Source organism: Caloenas nicobarica, chromosome 1, assembly GCF_036013445.1.
Source record: "Caloenas nicobarica isolate bCalNic1 chromosome 1, bCalNic1.hap1, whole genome shotgun sequence".
In the NCBI taxonomy this organism is placed as follows: Eukaryota; Metazoa; Chordata; class Aves; order Columbiformes; family Columbidae; genus Caloenas; species Caloenas nicobarica.
In genome coordinates this window covers 7,166,157-7,186,195 of record NC_088245.1, presented here as the reverse complement: position 1 = coordinate 7,186,195, position 20,039 = coordinate 7,166,157, and the positions used below count along the sequence as shown (strand labels likewise).

General features: G+C 44.5%; 2 protein-coding genes across 2 annotated transcripts in view; both read left to right on the top strand.

The window, feature by feature from the left end:
* Nucleotides 1-6,700, top strand: part of UPF2 (UPF2 regulator of nonsense mediated mRNA decay) — a 58,278-nt gene extending 51,578 nt beyond the window's left edge. The window contains exon 22 of the mRNA XM_065653090.1: nucleotides 5,423-6,700. Within this exon, the coding sequence (XP_065509162.1) occupies nucleotides 5,423-5,432 (10 nt within the window). The 3' untranslated portion in view covers nucleotides 5,433-6,700. The remainder of the gene's footprint in view (nucleotides 1-5,422) is intronic.
* Nucleotides 1-20,039, top strand: part of NUDT5 (nudix hydrolase 5) — a 254,472-nt gene that overhangs the window by 119,418 nt on the left and 115,015 nt on the right. The gene's annotated exons all lie outside the window — the stretch shown is intronic.

Sequence of the window (20,039 nt, the reverse complement as noted above, 5' to 3'; positions counted from 1 at the left end):
TTGCATTGTTTTTTCTTTATATATGAAGAAGACTGATACATTATCTTCTTGCAATAGTAACTGAAGTTTGTTGAAAATAATAATGTATGTTACTTTCTTTAAGCTATGCAACTTTTTATTTTCAATTTCCTGAATTTAGGGATAATCTGAGCAAATAAATCTCCGAGTTGATTCCACTGTAATGTACAATCTGCCAGGTTCTGGTAGCTGAGATTGAGATGAGGACTTTCTTGCATTTCCAGTAGCGTTAAGAGTAGAGAAATTGATTTGGTGTTTTTACCTTTACTTTTGTGTTTCAAACACCTTTTAGAAAGTTCAGTCCAAATCTCCCTATCATAATGGGTGATTCAGAAATTAATGAAGGCAGCAGTGGGTTCTGTTGCATGTTTTTGCTGTGAACAACTGGATCTTGCTTTGCAATTAGCCCCGCTGTCACAGCAAGGTTTGGCCCTGCAAAGAGCTCTTGGAACCGAAATTTTTCTGTGATTCTGTTTTGGTCTAACAGGGTGCTAAAACCAAACCAAACCCAAAAACACCCACAAATGTGGTGCCTCCTTTGCCTGTGATAAACCCACAGTAAATGGAAGAATGAATTAGTGGCTATACAGTGTGTGTTTTGTCACAAAAACCAAACAAACACTGTAAAAGATTTCTTTTTTTATCTATTAATACCCTTTTTCTGTCTTAAATGCAGTGAGATTTACAGGCTGTGTCAGATTTCTTATTATTTAGCGTGTGCAAAATGGTGGATCAAAACCTGGAGTTTATTGCTGTTTGTTTGGAATCACCTGCTCGTATAGCCTCAAGTTTTAAGACCTGCTAATCCTGCCAGAAGGATATTCTTTTTGGGACTCACACATTTAAGGGCGATTGGCCTTAAAGATAATTTACTGTGACTCCATTAAAAGTAGCGTTCCTTGACTTGCTTCAGCAAAATTGGGAAGGCAAGAATTTATCCTCTTGCCTCCAGTTCTGTCGCATTTGTGTATTAGAAGACGACTTTGGCTATCAAGCTGTTAAACTAACACCCTCAGGAAACACAAAATTTACAAAAGTAATTTTTTTCGGTGGTGGGATTATCATGAAAATATTCTTTCACTGTTCCAGAGAACTGCCTCTTGCTTCAAAAAAGTGTTTTTCCTTTGTTTAAAGAAGATGAAGATCCATTAAATGCCTTGCTTATGGAGTGAAATGGAAATAACCATATTTTATGAAATCAATTTTAAATCGTTGATTACCAAGAAAGAAAAAAGATTTGCAGTTAGAAATCTGACTATAGAGAAGAGAGTGGACCTTACAGAGGAGTTTTTTATCTGGTTAAACCTCTCCTTAGTAAAAGCAGTAACCTCAAAACTCACTGCTGTTCTGGAAGTATGATAAAGAAAGAGGGCCTGTCTGTGTCTAAAGGCCCGTTGGGATGCTGACGGAAGCAGGCAAACTAAATAATATTCAAATTAATTGGTAATTTCAGGTCTCCTATTTGCATCTGCCTCTTATTTATCCCGTTGAATAAAGAAAAATGAAACATAAAGGTAATAACAGGATGCTAGGGTTTTATTAGGTAAGTATTCTCATAATAAAGAGTCATTAATGCTGAAAAATCAGAGCATGGATAAGAAGGAAAAATGTGAATTTTACATGAATTCTTTTGGCTACTGGACAAACACACTTCACACATCACTTCACTATATGTTGATGTATTGACGCATCTTGTATTTTGAAGCTTTGAATTTGCTGCTCACTGACATACCAGAAGTCTTGGGCAGCCTAAATCCAGTTTCTCTGTTAGGCTCAGTCTAGCTGATTGTTGGAGACTATTGGTGTCATTTTCTCAAACCCCACAGACTCTTGGGTGCTGGCAGAGCCCTGTCTTGAACTGCCAAATCTATCCCTTCATTTATCACACTGCTTTTGAACTCTTTAGTTGTCATTTTCAATTATCTCTTATAGTCTTTTCAAAAAAACCTGAGAGGTCATCACTTTAGCAGTCATATTTTGCTCTTGCTTCAGGGATTTTTATAATGAAATTGCTCCACTCTTTGCATTCTAGCTATCATAAATGCTTTTAAAATTCGGTGTTCGATTTAATTGTGTGCTAGCTCGGTTCACCTTATTCTTTGTCATCTTTTTCACCAGTATTTTAATCTTGACCCTTGCTCAGTTGTCACTCTTGGTCCTGTTCTACATCCTTTTCCCCAACACGTTCACCCACTCGTGCAACCTCCCAGGAAAACCATTCTAACTCAGCAGAGAAAAGCAAACCTGCCTCTTGAGCTGGGTGAGAGGAGGAAAGCCCGGAGGCTGAATATGGGGAGGAACAACTCCAAATCCTGCAGCTGCTTCTTCTGGGCTGCACTGGAACTGAGAAAAGAAAAAGAAAAGCCTGGTCCTCAGGTTTTGTCTTAGCAAGATGGTGCTTGTTGGGCTCTGTAAGTGTAGGTGCCGGTCTAACCCAGCCAGCAAAGGTGAAGAGAGACCTGATCACAATTAGGAGGGACAGGAAGGCAAGGTTTTATTTATTAGCATACTCGTTTATTAAGACTCTTTGTTTAAAAAAGTTGTTTCAATATCAATAACTAAGAACCCAAACAAAAACCCCTGCGGCTTTGTGGCCCTTTGGAAACTAACTACCAATCCTCAAAACACCTTCCTAGTGATAAGTCACTTTGCATACTATGACTTTGATATATTTTTTTTTAAATTTATTTTTTATTTGAATCTGTGATGTTTACAGGATGGAAGTTGTGAATTCAGATTGGTTAGGAAATGATGAGGGCACCTAAGTATTTGTCCAGAAACGTACTCTGAAATATGATTGTTCCAGAGAATATATTCTTGCACAGCTCAGTTGGTAACAGCTTTTTAAAATCTAGTACTATATTTTTCAATACAAAATTGCTAGTTAACGTTCTACAGAACATAATTTCCAGTTTTGCTGTTGAGAACGTAGTCACACCAGCAGTAGCAATGTGTGCGGAATTAGCTGGAAGCTGAGATTGATTTCCTTAAATTATCTCATAGGGAGCAGTCGAGAGCAGGAGTCTGAACTTCAGATGCTGTTTTCCTCTTGAAGAATTGTCCTTCCTGCTAAAGGTCGCGCACATGAAAGCAAGAAAAAGCCTTCAGAGCAAGGCACACAAAGAACTGAAAGAGCATCGTGTTTAAAACAGAAAAATAAATTCCAGGTGTTCATTGTGTTTCTATTTCATGCTCCTGGTTTTGGTTAATGTGATCAGAGAAACAGAGAGAGCACCAAAGCTGAGATTAGGCACGAAAACCAAATCAGCGAGTGAGTTTTGAGGTGTTTGGAGAAGGAAGGTGCCTGAAATTTGTGAAGAAATATATTACTCCAGAAACCCCCAGAGAATTGTGGCTTGATGGAGGACGTGAAGGGATCGTGGAAAAGTGTGATATTTAATTTCAAGGATCATGTTAAGCAGCAATAAAATTTTTTTGCGATCTTGTCAACAATGTTCAGAAATGACTTGATTTCATATATTCTCATGGGCGTGTTTCATTTAAAGCCATAACGTTGTCTTCCTGACTTAAGTTCTCCCAACTTCATGTGGGAGCGATGGGTTTGTGATTATTTCCTGCCCTGTACTACGTTGTTATGTTTCTGTGCGTTTTTACAAGTTCTGGTTTTCTGTGCCAGCCCTGATTAGGTAAAAGTGTGTGTTTCTCTATCACATGGAGTATGTAGGGAGTATTAGTACTTACACAGTGGTGTTGAGAAGATTTTTTTATACAAATCAATAACTGTTGGTAGCAGGGGAGGGAGGTGAGGGGATAGATGGCAAAAAATTGATTCATTTGGCACGTAGAGTTTAAGATGGTTTTAATTACAACTATGTACTAAGTTTAACCTTGCCAAATATAGGTTTGGATTGAGCTTACCGGTTTGGAGAGAAATGTCATGTGAAATACCTGGTTTGGGGAAAACCGTTACTGAGATTTTTATCAGCAGCACTTTGCCCTGATCCATTGGAACTCTGCTCACTCTGCCTTAGTTGCTGCCAACACATCCCGGCAACTGCTGGTTTGGACGAGAGTAATTTTTACAAAGTTAGATACGTGCAGCTAGTCCTAAACTTTGTCCTTCCATCTCTATCAACAGTAGAATTTGGTTTTTTTGAAGGGAGATGGAGAGGTAAAAGCACAATTCTGCAATTAGCTGATGTTTGAAGTTTCTTCTCCGTTGTAACGTTCTGCAAGTGAAATCTCATTCTGCTAAGTACATTAAAATCAAAGTTCCCTTCTTTTGCAACCACATAGCCAATGTTCCTGATATCGAGTGTGCCACAAAGAATTGGAACATTACATTATGCAACACTAAGACGTGGTTAAAACCAAGTAGTAGAAGCAATGCTGCAGTAAGTGCTAGTGAAGTATCAATCTCAGTATTTCCAGACAAAGATGTACAGTGTTTAAATAAAACAGACAAATATTGGATAACAAAACAAAGCAATGCATGAGAATACAGAATTACTATGAAAGCTTTATCTGTTACAAGAAATGCGGAGGTTACTATGTCCAGTTTAACACACTTGTAACATTCTTGCAAGATTTTCAATTAAAATTAGGTTTAGATGAAATTACTGTTCAACAAATGCTTGGGGTTTATACACTAATGTAAAGAAAATTAAATCTTTTGTTTAAATGGTAAAAGATTTGGGTGTGTCACCCTGGAGCGTTCTTGTAATTGTAAATGTCTAATTTTTACTTTGCTTTGTACTACTAAATTTTAATTTGCAGTCTACAAATCAACTGAAAACCAGCCCAGACACAGTAACTGACAATGTGCCGAAGTTAGTGACACTAATTTAGTATTACTGCTCGATTACTCTGCTCTTGCTGAATCACATGCCTGCAAACTCGTGCAATTTTTCAATGCATATTTACATTCTTAAGAGAATTAAATGTGGCTTTTTCTGGATAGGGACGTGTTTTCTACGAACAAGGGATGATCAAAGATTTTAATACAACTCTTGTCTCTCAAAAATGTTCTAACCAATGATTCGACTCTAGAAAGCCCTCTCTAACATTTCTACAGTACATCTCAATGTTAAGAAGCTGCACAAGAAGATGAAAACTATGTAAACTAATACTTCAGCAAATTCACAAATCAACTTTGTGCTTGAGTATTTCAGCATCCCATTGGGGAGAAAAAGGCAGCTATTTCTGAATAATTTTAGATTCATCTGCTGAGGTTGTGTAGGGGACTTTTTGTGATGTAAATTATCTACGTTCTTTTACCTGGTTTGGCCTTTCGGAAAAAATTATGCAGTAAATAGAAATATGTAACTTAAATATGTAGCGAGTAAAAATATCAAAATCACTACAGTTGATTTCAGTGGTTGCAAACCCATGCGGCGTTGGATATCTCACGTTAAGCTATTTATTTTTTCCTTTCTTTTCATAGGAGACGTTGATCCAGCAGCAAGCGTCATTTCATTAGGTCCTGTATCTCTGATGTTGTGGATAGTGGAGTCCTCCGGCGATTGAATGAGAGCAGCGGCCACATCTCAGCATGTCAGTCTAGAGCATTCGGAATCGGAACCTGGGACAGGCTGGGGCCGTGGGGCAGAGACGACAGCCTCCCCTCTTCCCCCCCAACCCCACGCAGAACAAGTGGAAGCTTCCAGTCATGGCCTAAAAAAAAAAAAAAAATTTAAAAAAATAATTAAAAAAAAAGCTTTTTGTTATGGGAACTGCGTTGAGGGTTAATCTCAGAAGAGCAGAAGTAAATGAATGAGGTGGTTAACTTGACCAGCGAGCAGCTCAGTGAAAACGAAGATCAACCTGAAATTCAGATGGATGATACTGGAACGGGAAAGGTCTTTGACGCTCGGGATGTGGGAGAGTGAAGTTCTGAACTTGACGCAAGTTACGTTATCCCTGAATTGAGCGCTTCGTGTGGGAAGGATTTTCTGTGGCAGCTGCAAATCTACAGTAAATCTGAAAGAAAACCCTGACAAGTAGGATAACTTCTTATCAAACACTCCTCAGCGAGAAAGTTTTTTGGTTAAGGAATAACCTTTTGCTGCCAGATGAGCAAGAAACAGAGGGTGGGGAGTGGGGAGGAGCGAAAAACTCAAGAGCAAAGGAGGTAAAAACATCTGTTAAGGTTTAAAATAGAACATGAAGTTGATTAACACGGGGTGTTGACTCGTACTGCTTGGAACAGCCTGACACCAGCCTAAGGACAGGGATATAGTTGAGCCCATTGTATGTATCATTGAAAACCAAAACGTGCCAGTCAGCGTTCACGGGAGGATGTCAAGGAGTGGATCCAAATATTTTGTTGATCTTCATGGGTTGATAAGCCTCTGTGTCAATTGAAACAAACAAACAAAAAAAGTTTAGGGAAAAAAAAAACCAAGAAGATTTAGGTCTGGAAACAAGTAGAATTTTTATTTTTTTTCTAAGTAGAAATGAGGTTTCTTGGTCTGTTTCTGACAATCTGTTATTTATTAGCATAGTATTTTGTTTGCTTTCAGGTAGAGGTAGTCAACTGAGTTAAGGAGCTCATCTGTATGTTACTACTAGTTCTTTTTTTTCTAGCTCTTTTAAAATCCTTTTTACCACTGTTTTTGGTTTCTGCATGTAGGAAGAGAGACTTGTAAAATTGTAACATTTCATACAGAAATGCCACCCGATCTTCACCAGCTTCAGAAATCTGACCTTTGCCAATGCTGCAATAAAGTGTTGTAATTTAGAATTATCGTCTGTCTCTTTACATTTGCTTTGCTTCTTCTGATGCGATGTTTTTGAAGAGTTTGTGGTATATCACCGGGCTCGGGCAGCGCTTCGTACAAGCGATGTAAAAATAGGTGGCATTTTACCAAAGCAAGAGAATTCCTGCCCCAAGAAACATTCTTGAAATACACGGATTAAATGCAAGATTTTCTTGCTGTTTCGCAAGGAGTTGTGAAACTAAGATCATGATTTCATGTACCATAAGCTGCCATATGCATTTAATTTAACCTCAGATAAATAAAGCTGGGGTTTGCTAGATTAATAGTAATGAAGTTCCCTCTCGTGGCTCATTGCATTGGCGCTGACACATGAAACAGTGAAATGCTGTGATGGACCAACAGCAGCAAGGAGCAGGACTCCTGTCGCTGATGATGTGCTCAAACGTAGGTGAAATTGTGGCTGAATAGTGTTTTTGTTGCTGTGCCCAGGCTGTCCCGAAATAAAGACAGCAGCTTTCTGCTTCGGCCGTAAGCTCAGGTGCTTACAGTGAATTTTAAAATGCGTAAGTTTGCTGGGGTGATCTGGGGAGAAGTCATCGAGATATTTAAAATATACACCTGCTTTTTAAAGTTCAGTTCTTTAATCACAGAATCGAGCGTGAAGAGTGGAGGAAACTGCAAGTGCAGCTTTAGGTTTGCTCCTTTCATTCCCGTGCTGCCGGGACAGTTGGGGATCAGAAGCGCTGGAGTGACAACAGCACCTTCTCCCCGGGGCTGTCGCTTGAAGATTTTAATAATGTCGCACCCAGGTGTGTTTTTTTTCTAGATTTCTGCCAGGCTTAGATCTCATTTTGGCAGGAGGCGAGTATCCCGAACGTGTGCAGCCACCCCAAACCCACCTTTCCAAACGAGTCTCTGCTCTCGCTCTCTGTGCCCTGCAAGGAGGAGGATGCCGGAGGAAGAGCCAGGTCTTTATTTCAAGTCTTATGTTTAAACAGCCCGTGTGTTTCTGTTAATATCACTTTTTTTTTTTCCACACGCAATTTATGGTTACATTTATTAATCGCATTTGTAACTCTGAGCTCCTCCAGGAGCGTCTTCTACGGCGATATGACCATATTCGTTGGTCAAATCTAATTTCCACATCCCTGATGAAAAATGTCCACCGATTCCTAATAGCAAATTAAGCATCTAATTGTGGTTCAAACTAAAGTCACCTTCCTTTTCTTCAATGTGCTGCTTAGTTTCAAAGGCATTTAATTTATCCAAATTGAATAACCGCATAAAAATAAAACATGTGAATGCACATTAGCTTTATTTTGTATCTGCCAATCCTAATGCCTTGGATGGAGTTTGGATCAGTGGAAATATCTTTATAAAATTATTTGCTGAAAATAGTTTGGGGTCAGGTGGGGATTCCCCTGACCTCAGGCTGAAATCAAAACACAATTCAGCGAAACCTTTTGAAGTTATTTTTAAATTATTTTAATGTTAGGCTGAATAAAAATATGTCGGAAAACATTGTGAGCAAAACAATTGGGGTCGAACATAAACAGCAAAAAAAAAGTTTGTATTTTCTTTATTCTTTGCTTTTCCATGTGCTGGCCCCACAACCCCTTGGTGGGGCTCTGGGCTGTCCTTGCAGAGCAGTTTTGCCACCCGGTTCATGTCCAATTTGTTGCTATCGGGATTGCTCCCTTTCATTTCACGTCATTTGAATGGTTTGTCTTCCTTGCAAAAAAAAAAAAAAATTAATTAAAATGGTCATGTGAGCAGCCTGGTTTTGACACAAAACCAGGGGAATAACTGTTCTTTTGTTCAGCATTTGTCTCTATGAATATGAGTGCTTTATCCAGGTTACAGGATGTTTATTTGCATTAACGAAGTTACGTCTAACATCTTTGCTCCTCTTTTCCTGCCGTGCAGCGACCTGCGGGTGTGACAGGGAAGCGGTGCCCAGGTCAAGTGGTGGCAGCGTTTGGTGGGACAGAGGAGGTTCCTCGGGCGCGTTTCTCAAGGGACCTGGTCGAAGGCGCTCTTGCACGGGCTGTTTCTAAATCAGCATTCCTGAACACACAGAGAGTAAAATCCAGAAAAACGTATATAAATGAAGAACTTGTTTCATGTCCTTGATTACGTAAAAGATTTCTGTTATCTTACTGTCCTCTGGAAAGAATTTGGACACGGGTCAGGTCCAGGCGTTTGAAGATGGGTGAGGCTCATGGAGCTGCCTTGCTCACAACCAGAAAATGTGCGTGGTTGTACTCTGCAATTATTTTTGCCTCAGTTTTCTGTGGTTATCTCTCTTCTCGCATCTCTCAAGCCCCTAAAACTCAAGGCAGGGACTAGGAGAATGAAGTCCCTCCTCTTGTAAGGAGATGAGGTTTGTGACCAGCTGAGGAACCTTGAACGTGCACAAGTCCATGGGCACCCTATGGCATCAGAGGGCTGTAGTGACAGGACAAAGGGCAATGGCTTTAAACTGAAAGAGGGCAGGTTTAGATTAGATATGAGGAATAAATTCTTCACCATGAGGGTGGTGAGACACTGGAACAAGCTGCTCAGAGAGGTGGTGGATGCCCCATCCCTGGAGACATCCCAGGCCAGGCTGGACGGGGCTCTGAGCAACCTGAGCTGGGTGCAGATGTCCCTGCTCATGGCAGGGGTGGGACTGGGTGAGCTTTGAAGGTCCCTTCCAACCCAAACCAGTCTGTGATTTATGGCGCATCCCTTGAGAGCCTGTTTGAGCTGAGGTGCCGTTAGTCCTTGCTCAGGATGGGACCAGCTTCACCTGAGAATATCAATGCTCACAACTCCAGCTGGCCATCCCAGCCACCTTTTTTCTACCCTGCAATGCTGTAATGTGATAAAATTTTTAAAAGGGTCTAAATATTTTTTTAAATAAATTGCTGAGTTTTCAGACATCCCAATTTCATTACCTTCCCCAGCCTTCAGAAAAATGTCAGCTCTGCTGTTTGTGTTACGCAGATAAAAATATATGCAAACCCATCAATGCACATACACCATGCGACACATGCATAATGTAATTTTATATATATATATATATATTAAGCTTAGAAAACCACTGCTGTGTCATAGAGACTGCCTGATCTATCAGGTTTTCTGCTGGTTTTTTGTTTGCCCTGCCCGGTGAAGCAGTAATTGTGAGCCTGGCAGGGTGAGAGCTGTGAGGAATTACCGTGTTCAGCTCCGGCAGTTTGCTGATGCAGCTGTCTCTTTATTTCACACGGATTTAAGTGAATGCGGTGCCGTAGCAAAGCGCTGATTTGGGGAAATAACCCAGGCCGGGCTTTGTGAGCCAGTAGCGCGGCTTTTCCCAGCCTGTCCGGCCCATCGGTGTCGGTGCCAACTCAGAACCAAGGGCGAGCAATTAACAGTCCACGCACGTTCAACCTGAACGACCTCCAGTGGGACAGGCCATATCGCAGCCAGGTGAGTGAATATTTTCAAAATAAATACAATAATAATGATACCATGAGACTGCTTTTGCCCTCTGATAAATACATTACATCTTTTTTTAAATGTCCCTTTTCTTTTGAGCTTCGTCACTGATTTCCACACTGAGGTTTTTCCTTGGCCCTGCTGAAGATGCTCATCGGAGATGACGCTCTTCACTGTCTCTTCTCAGAATTCCGCTATAAATAGGTTTTTTTCCAAGCGTACTGGGAGAAGGAAACTGGGCAAGAACCAAACAAGTGAGTAAATGTCAAAACATTTAGTTGTATTGTTTGAATTACAAACTTTGCTTTTAAGTTATTGTTGTCAGGGTATGATTGTGCTATTAAAACACTTGGTGTTTATGGTTGTTGTCAGAAGAACAAACAGTGTTTTGTTAAGAGTCCCTCTTTCCTTCCTTCCCTCCATTACCTGGATCCGAGCCATCAGGCAAATAAATAAATGGTTGAGATGCTTAAAAAGGAGGAAGAAATTTCGATTTTGCTGATGTTTGTTTGTTTGTTGACATTTACCTGTAGGGGAAAAGTTCCTGTTGGGAGTGACCTTGTGTGCTGGAAACAAGTCACGGTTCACAACTCAGGAGCTTGAAAACTTTGTTGTATTTACCCCTTCAATGTTTGTAGGTTGGGGTTTTTTTGGTTGGTTTGTTTGTGGTGGTGGTTGGTTTGGGTTTTTTAGGATTTTTGTCCACTTTTTTGGTGGTACCTCAGGGTGGCCTTGGTGAGGCCACCCCCATCACGCTTTCATTACTGTATTTTACAGCCCTAACGCTCGTGACTGGGACCTGGGATGCTGGTGATGCTCTTGTCTCATGCAGCTCTGGATCAGGGGCACGATGAGAAGACCGGCCTGATTGCGGTAGGTACCCGGCTGCGTGGTCTGCGCCATCCGCTTGATGTAAGTTACTGAAGTTTGGGTAAAAATGCTAACTTTGAGTTTATCTACATGCTGTGAAATCCTTGGGGCTGCATTTGGCCCCAAGAAATAACACCCCTGGCCTGCTCTTGAGAAATTATCCGATACTTTAAGGCTGGTTGCATCGCTCAGCTCTGTTTACAAAAAATACTTGTAGCCAGTTCTCCTCTTGCCGCTGGAGCCCCCTTGATTACATCGTGATGATTTCTGCGGCAGTTTGTCCCACCATGCTGTCACTTCTCTGCGTGGCCAAGTGCCGCTCCGGTGTTGTGCTGGTTTGACTGAAAGCGAGTTAATTTTCTTCATGCGGTTAGAAATCTTTATTTTCTGTAGCTGGCATGGTCACTGTTTGGATTTAGTTTGAGGACAGGAAAATAACACCCTGGGACAGAGTTAGTGTTTTTCTTCAAGTAACTTGCTGGTGTCTTTGAGTTGGAACAAAGAGCACGTAAGAGCTTACTGGTGTCTTGGCTTTTTGGGAGCCAAGGTCTCTCTGAGCGCTCTGCCCACAGGTGCGAGGCAGCGGGGAAGGGGACGTGGATGGGACAGACATTGACTGACATCCAGACCGACCAATAAGAATATTCCATCCCATCAGCATCATGCTTCGTATTTAAGGAGAGTCGGGCTTTTCCGGGTAGTGAGACAGAGACAGAGACCCGTTCTGGTTCTGCTGTTTCGGTTGAGGTCTGTTAGGGAGTTTATTTATTTTGGCCTTTTTCCATCCTGCTGTTTGCAGAGGCCTCTGGGCGTTTTTTGCGTTTTTCTCTCTTCTCTCCCCAGGATCCGCCGTTGGGACCAGGTGCTGCTTCCTGGGACTGGCTGCTTGGTGTGGACAGAGTTTGTGAGGAATTGCATTGACTCTCTTTTACTTTATTTTCCATTTTATATATAGTAGTAGTGGTATATTAGTATTATTTTATTAAACTGCGTTTATCTCAGCCCACATGTTTCTCCCTTCCCTTTTGATTCTCTCCCCTATTTAGGGGTGGGGAGGGGGGGACCGAGCGAGCGGCTGTTGTGGTTTTGATTGCTGGCTGGGGTTAAACTGTGACGAGTGTGCTTAAGGTATTTTTGTCACTCGCTGTCCACACTGCTGCTGGGTTTGTCTTTGCATCCAAGGAATCGTATTGCTCAACCCATCAGTGCTGCCCGATCCTACGCAAGCTCCATCCCACCAGGTGGTTGTTCAGCCATCCCCTGCCCTCTGTCGGGATCGTCATCCTGCAGTGACACAGGTGAGGAGCCTCATTTCAGGGTAGACAGAGCTCGTTGTAAGAGTTTCAATCCCATTTATTTCAGACTGCAAATTCCCCGCCTGAATGTAGGAATTTGAGCTCTATGCAGATGAGGAGACTCATGCTGCATGCCATTCTTCCTCGAAATCGGAATTTGAACTGGAAGAAGACCTTAAAATGCAGGAAACTCCATGAAAGCATCACCAAAGGTGTTGTGACCAGCCAGGGAGTGATGCTGTTGTCTCTTGCTGGTTCCACTAAAAAAAATTCTCTCTGGTGCCCATGGTGCCTCATATGGGTACCTGAGTGTGGGCACTGATGCCTCCCACACAACATAGACATCTCAGCCAAAGTCCTGCTACAGCTGGTGGAGAAGGGACCAGCAAAGCCTCAGCAGCTACTGGGTGTCTCCTTTGGGGTGAGTCCAGCTGCTGTCGGTGTCACGGGTGAGATCTCTATTGTGGTTGTGTGAGCTGGGTGTCCCACACGTGCAGAGCAACTGAAATTCAGGTACCTTGGTCTGGAGCTGGATTCTGTAGGTGCCTGAGGTCCATGTCTCAGCACAGGACAGACAGTGGCCTTTCAGTGCTTAAAAGGGGCCGATAAGAAAGATGGGGACAGACTTTTTAGCAGTGCGTTTTACAACAGGACAAGGGGTGATGGTTTTAAACTAAAAGAGCAGAGGTTCAGGCTGGACACAAGGAAGAAATTTATTACACTGAAGGTGGTGAGAGCCTGGCCCAGGTTGCCCAGAGAGGTGGTGGATGCCCCATCCCTGGAGACATCCCAGGCCAGGCTGGACGGGGCTCTGAGCAACCTGAGCTTTGAACTAGATGAGCTTTGAAGGTCCCTTCCAACCCAAACCATTCTATGATTCTGAGGCATCTGTGTGGGACTGGCAGATATGATACGGAGTTTGGGGCAGACCCGTGTCCTTTCCAGTGGCAGCAGAGGCTCAGGCAGCATGTGCTGGGGCATGAAACATCTCGAAATACATGTGAGCAAACAAATTGGGTTGCTCTGACCGCAGTCAGCTCGCTGCAGAAGAAATGCTGAAACACTGTTTTAACAACACACTTAATTTTGCATTAGTCTCTCCAGTCAGCTCTGCCTCCCCTGCAAACAAGGGAAAGCAAATGCAAATACAGGGGCTGGGGATGCCAAGGAGCCTGCTCAGGGCTGCAATTTGCCACTTACTGCTCCTTAAAAACCTCTTCTCTGGTTAATTGGGTTAAATAAAATCAAATATCCCCATTTTGGGGACAGACGTTAATTTCTGAACCCTTGGCTTCCTTCTCGGGCAGCTCCTGGGTGTGAAACCAGCAATGCCACGAAAGAGCAGTGACTGACCGACTGCAACCACCTCTCCCAAGCCAGGGGATGCCCCAGGGCCACCGGTTTCGGAACCCCTTCCACAGGGACCAGGACGTCACACAACCGCGTGTGCCCGGTGCCAGGGCCACCGCTCGCCCTCGCTGCCAGCCCTTCGGGGACTGCGTTGCTGGAAGCCCACGTCTGCTCTACCAGGGAGAGATAAAGATGTTCCTGCTGCAGAGCTGCCCCGTGCCGCAGCATCACTGTCCAGGTGAGCTGGTTGTCCCCCTTGCTGGGCCAGTATCCAATTTTTAAAATTATATGTATAACGTATAGATGCACAGCCATCTCCCTCTCGTATATCTGTTCACAGTAAGCTAAAAGTCAGATGTTCTCTCCTGGGAAGCAAGACTCGAATGCATCAATAAGGCTTTCATAACCCACCCAAAGAGACGTTTGGTGTCTCTGTTATAATAATCTTGTGAGTGGTTATTAAATTGCTGGAAGTTGCATCCCTGGGGTGATGGAAATGAAGCCCAAGGAGTGAGAGGGATCTCAGAGGCAGCTTTGGCTTTTCTTATCTCTGCTCCGAGCAGCTCCGCAGGTGGTGATGGGGCTCCAGTTCCTCCTCGGGCTCGTGGCAGCCTGGTTGGGGAGCATCATTTTGCTGCTCTCTGGGAATTAAGCTGAGCTTCTGCAGGCAGACACGGGCTCCTCATCCCTCCTGCCACAGCCTTTCTTTTCCAGTGGAAAGATGGACACAACAGCAGGACTCGGACAAACTCTCCCTTTCTTATTGTAACGCCCGAGAGGTGTAATTGTGGTTTATTATTCAGGTTGGTCTCAGATCCCACGCCCTGTGAAACTAGGGGTTTATTACTAGCTGTGAGTCTTACCCAACGTAAAATCAAACTAGCGTTTGGTTTCGGAGAAAGCGCGGCTGTTCCCTGCAGAGTGACGTGCCGCAGAGCAAACTCTCCGCTCTCAGGGTTTATTATAGGATGTAGAAGGAATCGCTGTGCTGGGCACAGAGAGCCCATTTCCTGGGCTTGAGCACTCTGGAAAACTCCTGCCATAAATAAAAATTAAACACAATCAGGCAAACTAAATCCGTTTAGAAGGCAGGAAATGTTCCATGGTAATGAAGTTTGTGTTGTGAAGCCTGAAGATGCTGTTGGTCCTGTACCCTTGTGCTGGCTTGTATTTGGAAATAGAAATGTGCTGACAACTGTTTCCTAATAGATGTTTAAATATGAAGAAATAATCTCCCTCCTGCCATCAGAACTTGTACAAATGCTCTTTTCCTTCTGGGATCATTCCACTCTCTGAGCATCAGTACAATGGGTGGCTTATCTTAGTTAATCAGAGTATGAACAGCTCATTACACACTTGAGTCTGAGCTCCCAGGCTGCTGTTTTTTTCAATGCTCCCGAAGCTGTGGGTGTGGTGGGGAGAGAGGAAGGTGATTCAGGATTAGTGCCTAAGCCTGGGGACCGGAAGGTCAAGGTTATATCTCTGCTCCTTTTTTCGTGGCTTACCATCACTGCCCTTGTTTCCGAGCTGGGAAACGCAGCGCTTGCCCTTCCTCGCAGGGATGGATAAGCAGGCATAGAATAGATAAAAAAATTACACAATTTTCTGATGCTTAAAATAACAAAAACCCAAAGAATAGAGAGCTGCTGTTGAAGTTATGGGAAAAAAATACATCATGAATGTTTGATGGTGAATTTGACCTCCCAAAGCCTCTGAGGAAATGAGTGATCCTGTTGGTGATGTCTGAGGCTGAATCAGAGAGGGAAGTGACTTACAGGGGAGGCCACGTCAGAGATAAGAGCAGAGATCTGTGCCAGCTGCTCTTGGGCACCGGTGTGTGCCAGGCCCGGCAAGACCCGGGCTCTCCGAGCCGTGGTGCAGCTCGGTGCAGGCTCTCCGGGCTCACGAAGGACGCTCGCACCCTGAGGCTGCTGGGCCCCTCCTGGGATGTGGCTCAAGGAGACAAGACGTGCCCTTGAGTCTGTGTGAGGATTTGAAGGGAGCGCGGTGCCACTGGGAGCTGGATGTGCGCACGCTGGGGGAGCTTGGATGTAGTTTTGTGCAGCAGCAGGAGCCGGCAATGTGCCCTTGCAGCCCCGAAGCCAATGGTATCCTGGGCTGCATCACAAGGAGCGTGGGCAGCAGGTCAGGGAGGTGATTCTGCCCCTCTGCTCCGCTCTGGTGAGACCCCACCTGCAGTGCTGGTCCAGCTCTGGGGTCCTCAGCACAGGACACACATGGACCTGCTGGAGAGGGGCCAGAGGAGCCCCAGAAATGATCCGAGGCTGGAACAGCTCTGCTGGGAGGACAGGCTGAGAGAGCTGGGGTGTTCAGCCCAGAGAAGAGAAGCTCCGGGGAGACCTTATTGTGGCCTTTCGGTGCTTAAAAGAGGCCAATAAGAAAGATGGAGACAGACTTTTTAGCACTGTGTTTTACGACAGGACAAGGGGTGATGGTTTTAAACTAAAAGAGGGCAGATTCAGACCAGACAAAAGGAAGAAATTTTTTACATTGAGGGTGGTGAAACCCTGTCCCAGGTTGCCCAGAGAGGTGGTGGATGCCCCATCCCTGGAGACATCCCAGGCCAGGCTGGACGGGGCTCTGAGCAACCTGAGCTGGTGCAGATGTCCCTGCTCATGGCAGGGGGGGCACTGGGTGAGCTTTGAAGGTCCCTTCCAACCCAAACTGTTCCATGATTCTCTGATGTTCAGCAGTGACCACCAAGCTGCTCTTCTATCCAGGTCTGGCTGGTCTGTGGGTGGAACAGCCCTTGCCCCTGCCCAGCCTGGTCTTGTTAGTCTCTCAGATGCTGTTTCAGTAATGCTGCTGAAATCTGTTTGCAAAGCAGGACAGGGAGCGGAAGGATGTCAGGGCTCCCCAGCTACAGCAGCAGGAGATGACACTTTTCTGTTCAATGAAAGGCTCGAGTAGCCCTACTTCCCAATCCACCCTGCTGCAGGTTACTCAGCTCCACGTGGGGCTGTTACCTCACAAATAAGAATTACCGCAGATTTTTGCAATAGATAAGGTGCGGCAATCATTGCCTTCCACCCCATGCGGTGTTTTGCTGCCCAAGCAGCTGCTGCAGCCTGTGGCAGGGGTGGGAAGGGCTGGTTTGAGAGCAGGGCAGGGGAGGTGACACCACCGAGGGACTGTTGGGGACACTGGGCTGGGGACAGCGATTGCAAGTGAGGGAAATAAAGCCAACAGCTGTGCCAGACCTTGGGCAGCAGCTTGGTGGCACAGGGACACAGAGGATGTTCATCTCACAGGTTTTGGAATTGGAGTTGTACCCTAATTTGATGGTTAAACGAAGTATTTTATATATTTTCTTTTAAATTCAAACCTTCAACATACACAGTAGTTTTTATCAAATTATTTTATTGGGGAAGGGAACTATAGGTTGTGGCATTTTTTGGTCTGGTTGGTTTTGTTTGTTTTTAATTATAGGACCACCCCCCCAACCCCCACCCCCACCCCCCCCGCCTGCAACCTACAGAGACCCCCATCTGAGAAAATCATGGTCCCAGAATAACAGCGCCTCAGCAGCTTTGGGGAACCTCTCAGAGTTAGTTTGTGATTCTTGAGCCCTTCTGAAACATTAATTAAAACAAAGCCTCACCAATAAAAAAGAAACTGAAGCTGAATTCACAGAATTGAATTCAGGGATTGAAAGGGACCTCAAAAGATCATCCAGTCCAATCCCCCTGCCGGAGCAGGAACACCCAGATGAGGTTACACAGGAAGGCGTCCAGGCGGGTTGGAATGTCTGCAGAGAAGGAGACTCCACAACCCCCCTGGGCAGCCTGTTCCAGGGCTCCATCACCCTCACTGAGAAGAAGTTTCTTCTCATATTTAAGTGGAACCTCCTGTGTTCCAGTTTGCACCCATTGCCCCTTGTCTTACTGTTGGTTGTCACCGAGAAGAGCCTGGCTCCATCCTCCTGACACTCACCCTTTACATATTTATAAACATTAATGAGGTCACCCCTCAGTCTCCTCTTCTCCAAGCTCAAGAGCCCCAGCTCCCTCAGCCTTTCCTCACACGGGAGATGCTCCACTCCCTCCATCATCTTTGTTGCCCTGCGCTGGACTCTCTCCAGCAGTTCCCTGTCCTTCTGGAACTGAGGGGCCAAAGCTGCCTCTGAGATCCCTCCCACTCCTTGGGCTTCATTTCCATCACCCCAGGGGAAAAGATTTTATAGTTTGAGAGTCAACACCAGGATGAATCCTCCTCTGCCTTTGCCTCTACATGAGGCAGGGATTATCTGCAAACAGGACCCTGTGCAGGTGAGGGTTGTGTGCAAGAGGTGATGGATTAAACGCTTCCTCCTGTCTGAGATCCACATCTAAGGAACCATCCATATGTTAGATAATATCTGTTCTAAAAATCACCTTGCTGAACTCAATTCCTAGTGCCAGTACACAAGCTTATGCTGGTAGAGGTTGGTCTGGTGCATTAACAGGAGTAAGGAAGGACAAAATCATGTACAAAACAGGTATGTATGGAACTGAACTTGCTCCTGAGGTGGTGGCCAAGCAACACTAAATGAACGGCTAAGGGGATGGCAGAACTGTCGGGGCTATTCCAGCAGGGATGTAAACTCACAACCTCTCCAAATATTAAAAGGAGGCTGGTAGGTGAAGCCAAGCCAACGTGCTGTCAGATTCTCAGAGCAAAAGAAAGGTTGGGAGGTAACACTGAGACGTAAATGTGTTTATACAAGGTAAATAGACTTTCAAGTTCCTCCACTCACTTCACATTCACCTCCCCATCTTTCAGTGCCGACCTATTAAAGACAAACAACTCGCTGAGGGTCCAAGTCATCGAGAACAAGGTCTCTGGAGCTGTGGGTGCTGTCAGGGTACAGAATAACCTGAAAACTGAACCATCAGGGCTGGGTGGTATAGCTTCAATCCCACAGCCTCCCTGTGCCCCCGCTGCTTTTGAGCTGCTCTCCCTGCACTCCCACTCTGCCACAACACTGCTGAACAACCAGGCAGCACCAAGAACTGGTTCTGTAATTTCTATTATACCTTTGTAGGTTCAGTTACAAAACAGGCTGAGTTCATTCAGGAGCATAAATTACAGTCACTCTGTGCCTCCAACAGGACTGAAAACCAGCCCCAACTGCTGAGCTCTAACTACCATCTTTAGCCAAATGTATTTTTTGTTTGTGTTTATGAAACAAGCACAGAAGGAGTCAAAACATGAAAAGCTTATTCCCAAAGCTGCTGCCACTTGAAAGGCTGACAGTAACCAGGGAGCTGCGTGAGGTTTTACCCTGCAGCAAAGGTGAGGCACTGGAACTTGGTTCAAGTTTCATTACAGATTGAGCCAAGTTAAATCCTCTCCCACAGGCTCCAGGCTGGAGCTGGACACAGTTACGAGAGGCCACCTGCCCTGTCCTGGCTCAGACCTGCACCCAGGCCCCGAGGCAGTGCTGGAAAGCTCAGGAACAGGCTGTGAGACCTGCTGCTGCTTTTTCAGAGAATCAGTTTGGTTGGAAAAGACCATCAAGTCCAACCATAACCTAATTCTAGCACTAAACCATGTCCCTAAGAACCTCATCTATACATCTTTTAAACCCCTCCAGGGATGGTGACTCCACCACTGCCCTGGGCAGCCTGTTCCAATGCCTGACAACCCTTTCCTGATACTTGGACAAAAGCTCAACACCACCTGTATTTAAGGTACAATTAAAAAACCCTCTCCCTCTTCAAAACAGGGCAATCATTTCAAGGGTTCCAGCTGCCCCCAGCACAACCTAGGGTAGCAACACACCACAATCCAGCCTCCTGCTGGCTGCAGGAACCTGGGGCTGCAGCCTCAAACTTAGTCCTGACCCTGGGTATCTGAGTGAAAAGCACATTATCATTACTCCCTGGAAAAGCAGCATGGGCCAAGTGTTCCACTACTTACTGTCTTATAGATTATTTACATGTATTTCACAAGAGAATGGACTTGCTTTAAAGATTTGTAATACTTGGATTTACTCATATCAGTTCTAGAAGTGAGGTTTTATTTTTTTTTCCCCCACCAGAACTATTGAATTCAGCCAGATTTTTTTCACACATCCAGGCTATTAACCAATTCCACAAGTTCCCAAGTTAAAACATTCCTGACAATCTGTTCTTCTGAGGGTGTCGATATTGATTTAATAATTGTACAACAGCAAAGGCTGTTAAAATTAACTCTAAAACATTCCCTACTTGAAGCAGGACAAGTCCCAGTACAAGATGATTTAGCCACCACCTCAGCTATGCAGCGTTTCATTAAAAACCCTTCACGTCTGTACTCAGCAGCAGTAACCGGTGACACACACCAGAGTCAGCATTTCTCCCTACCAAGGAGCTATCTCAGC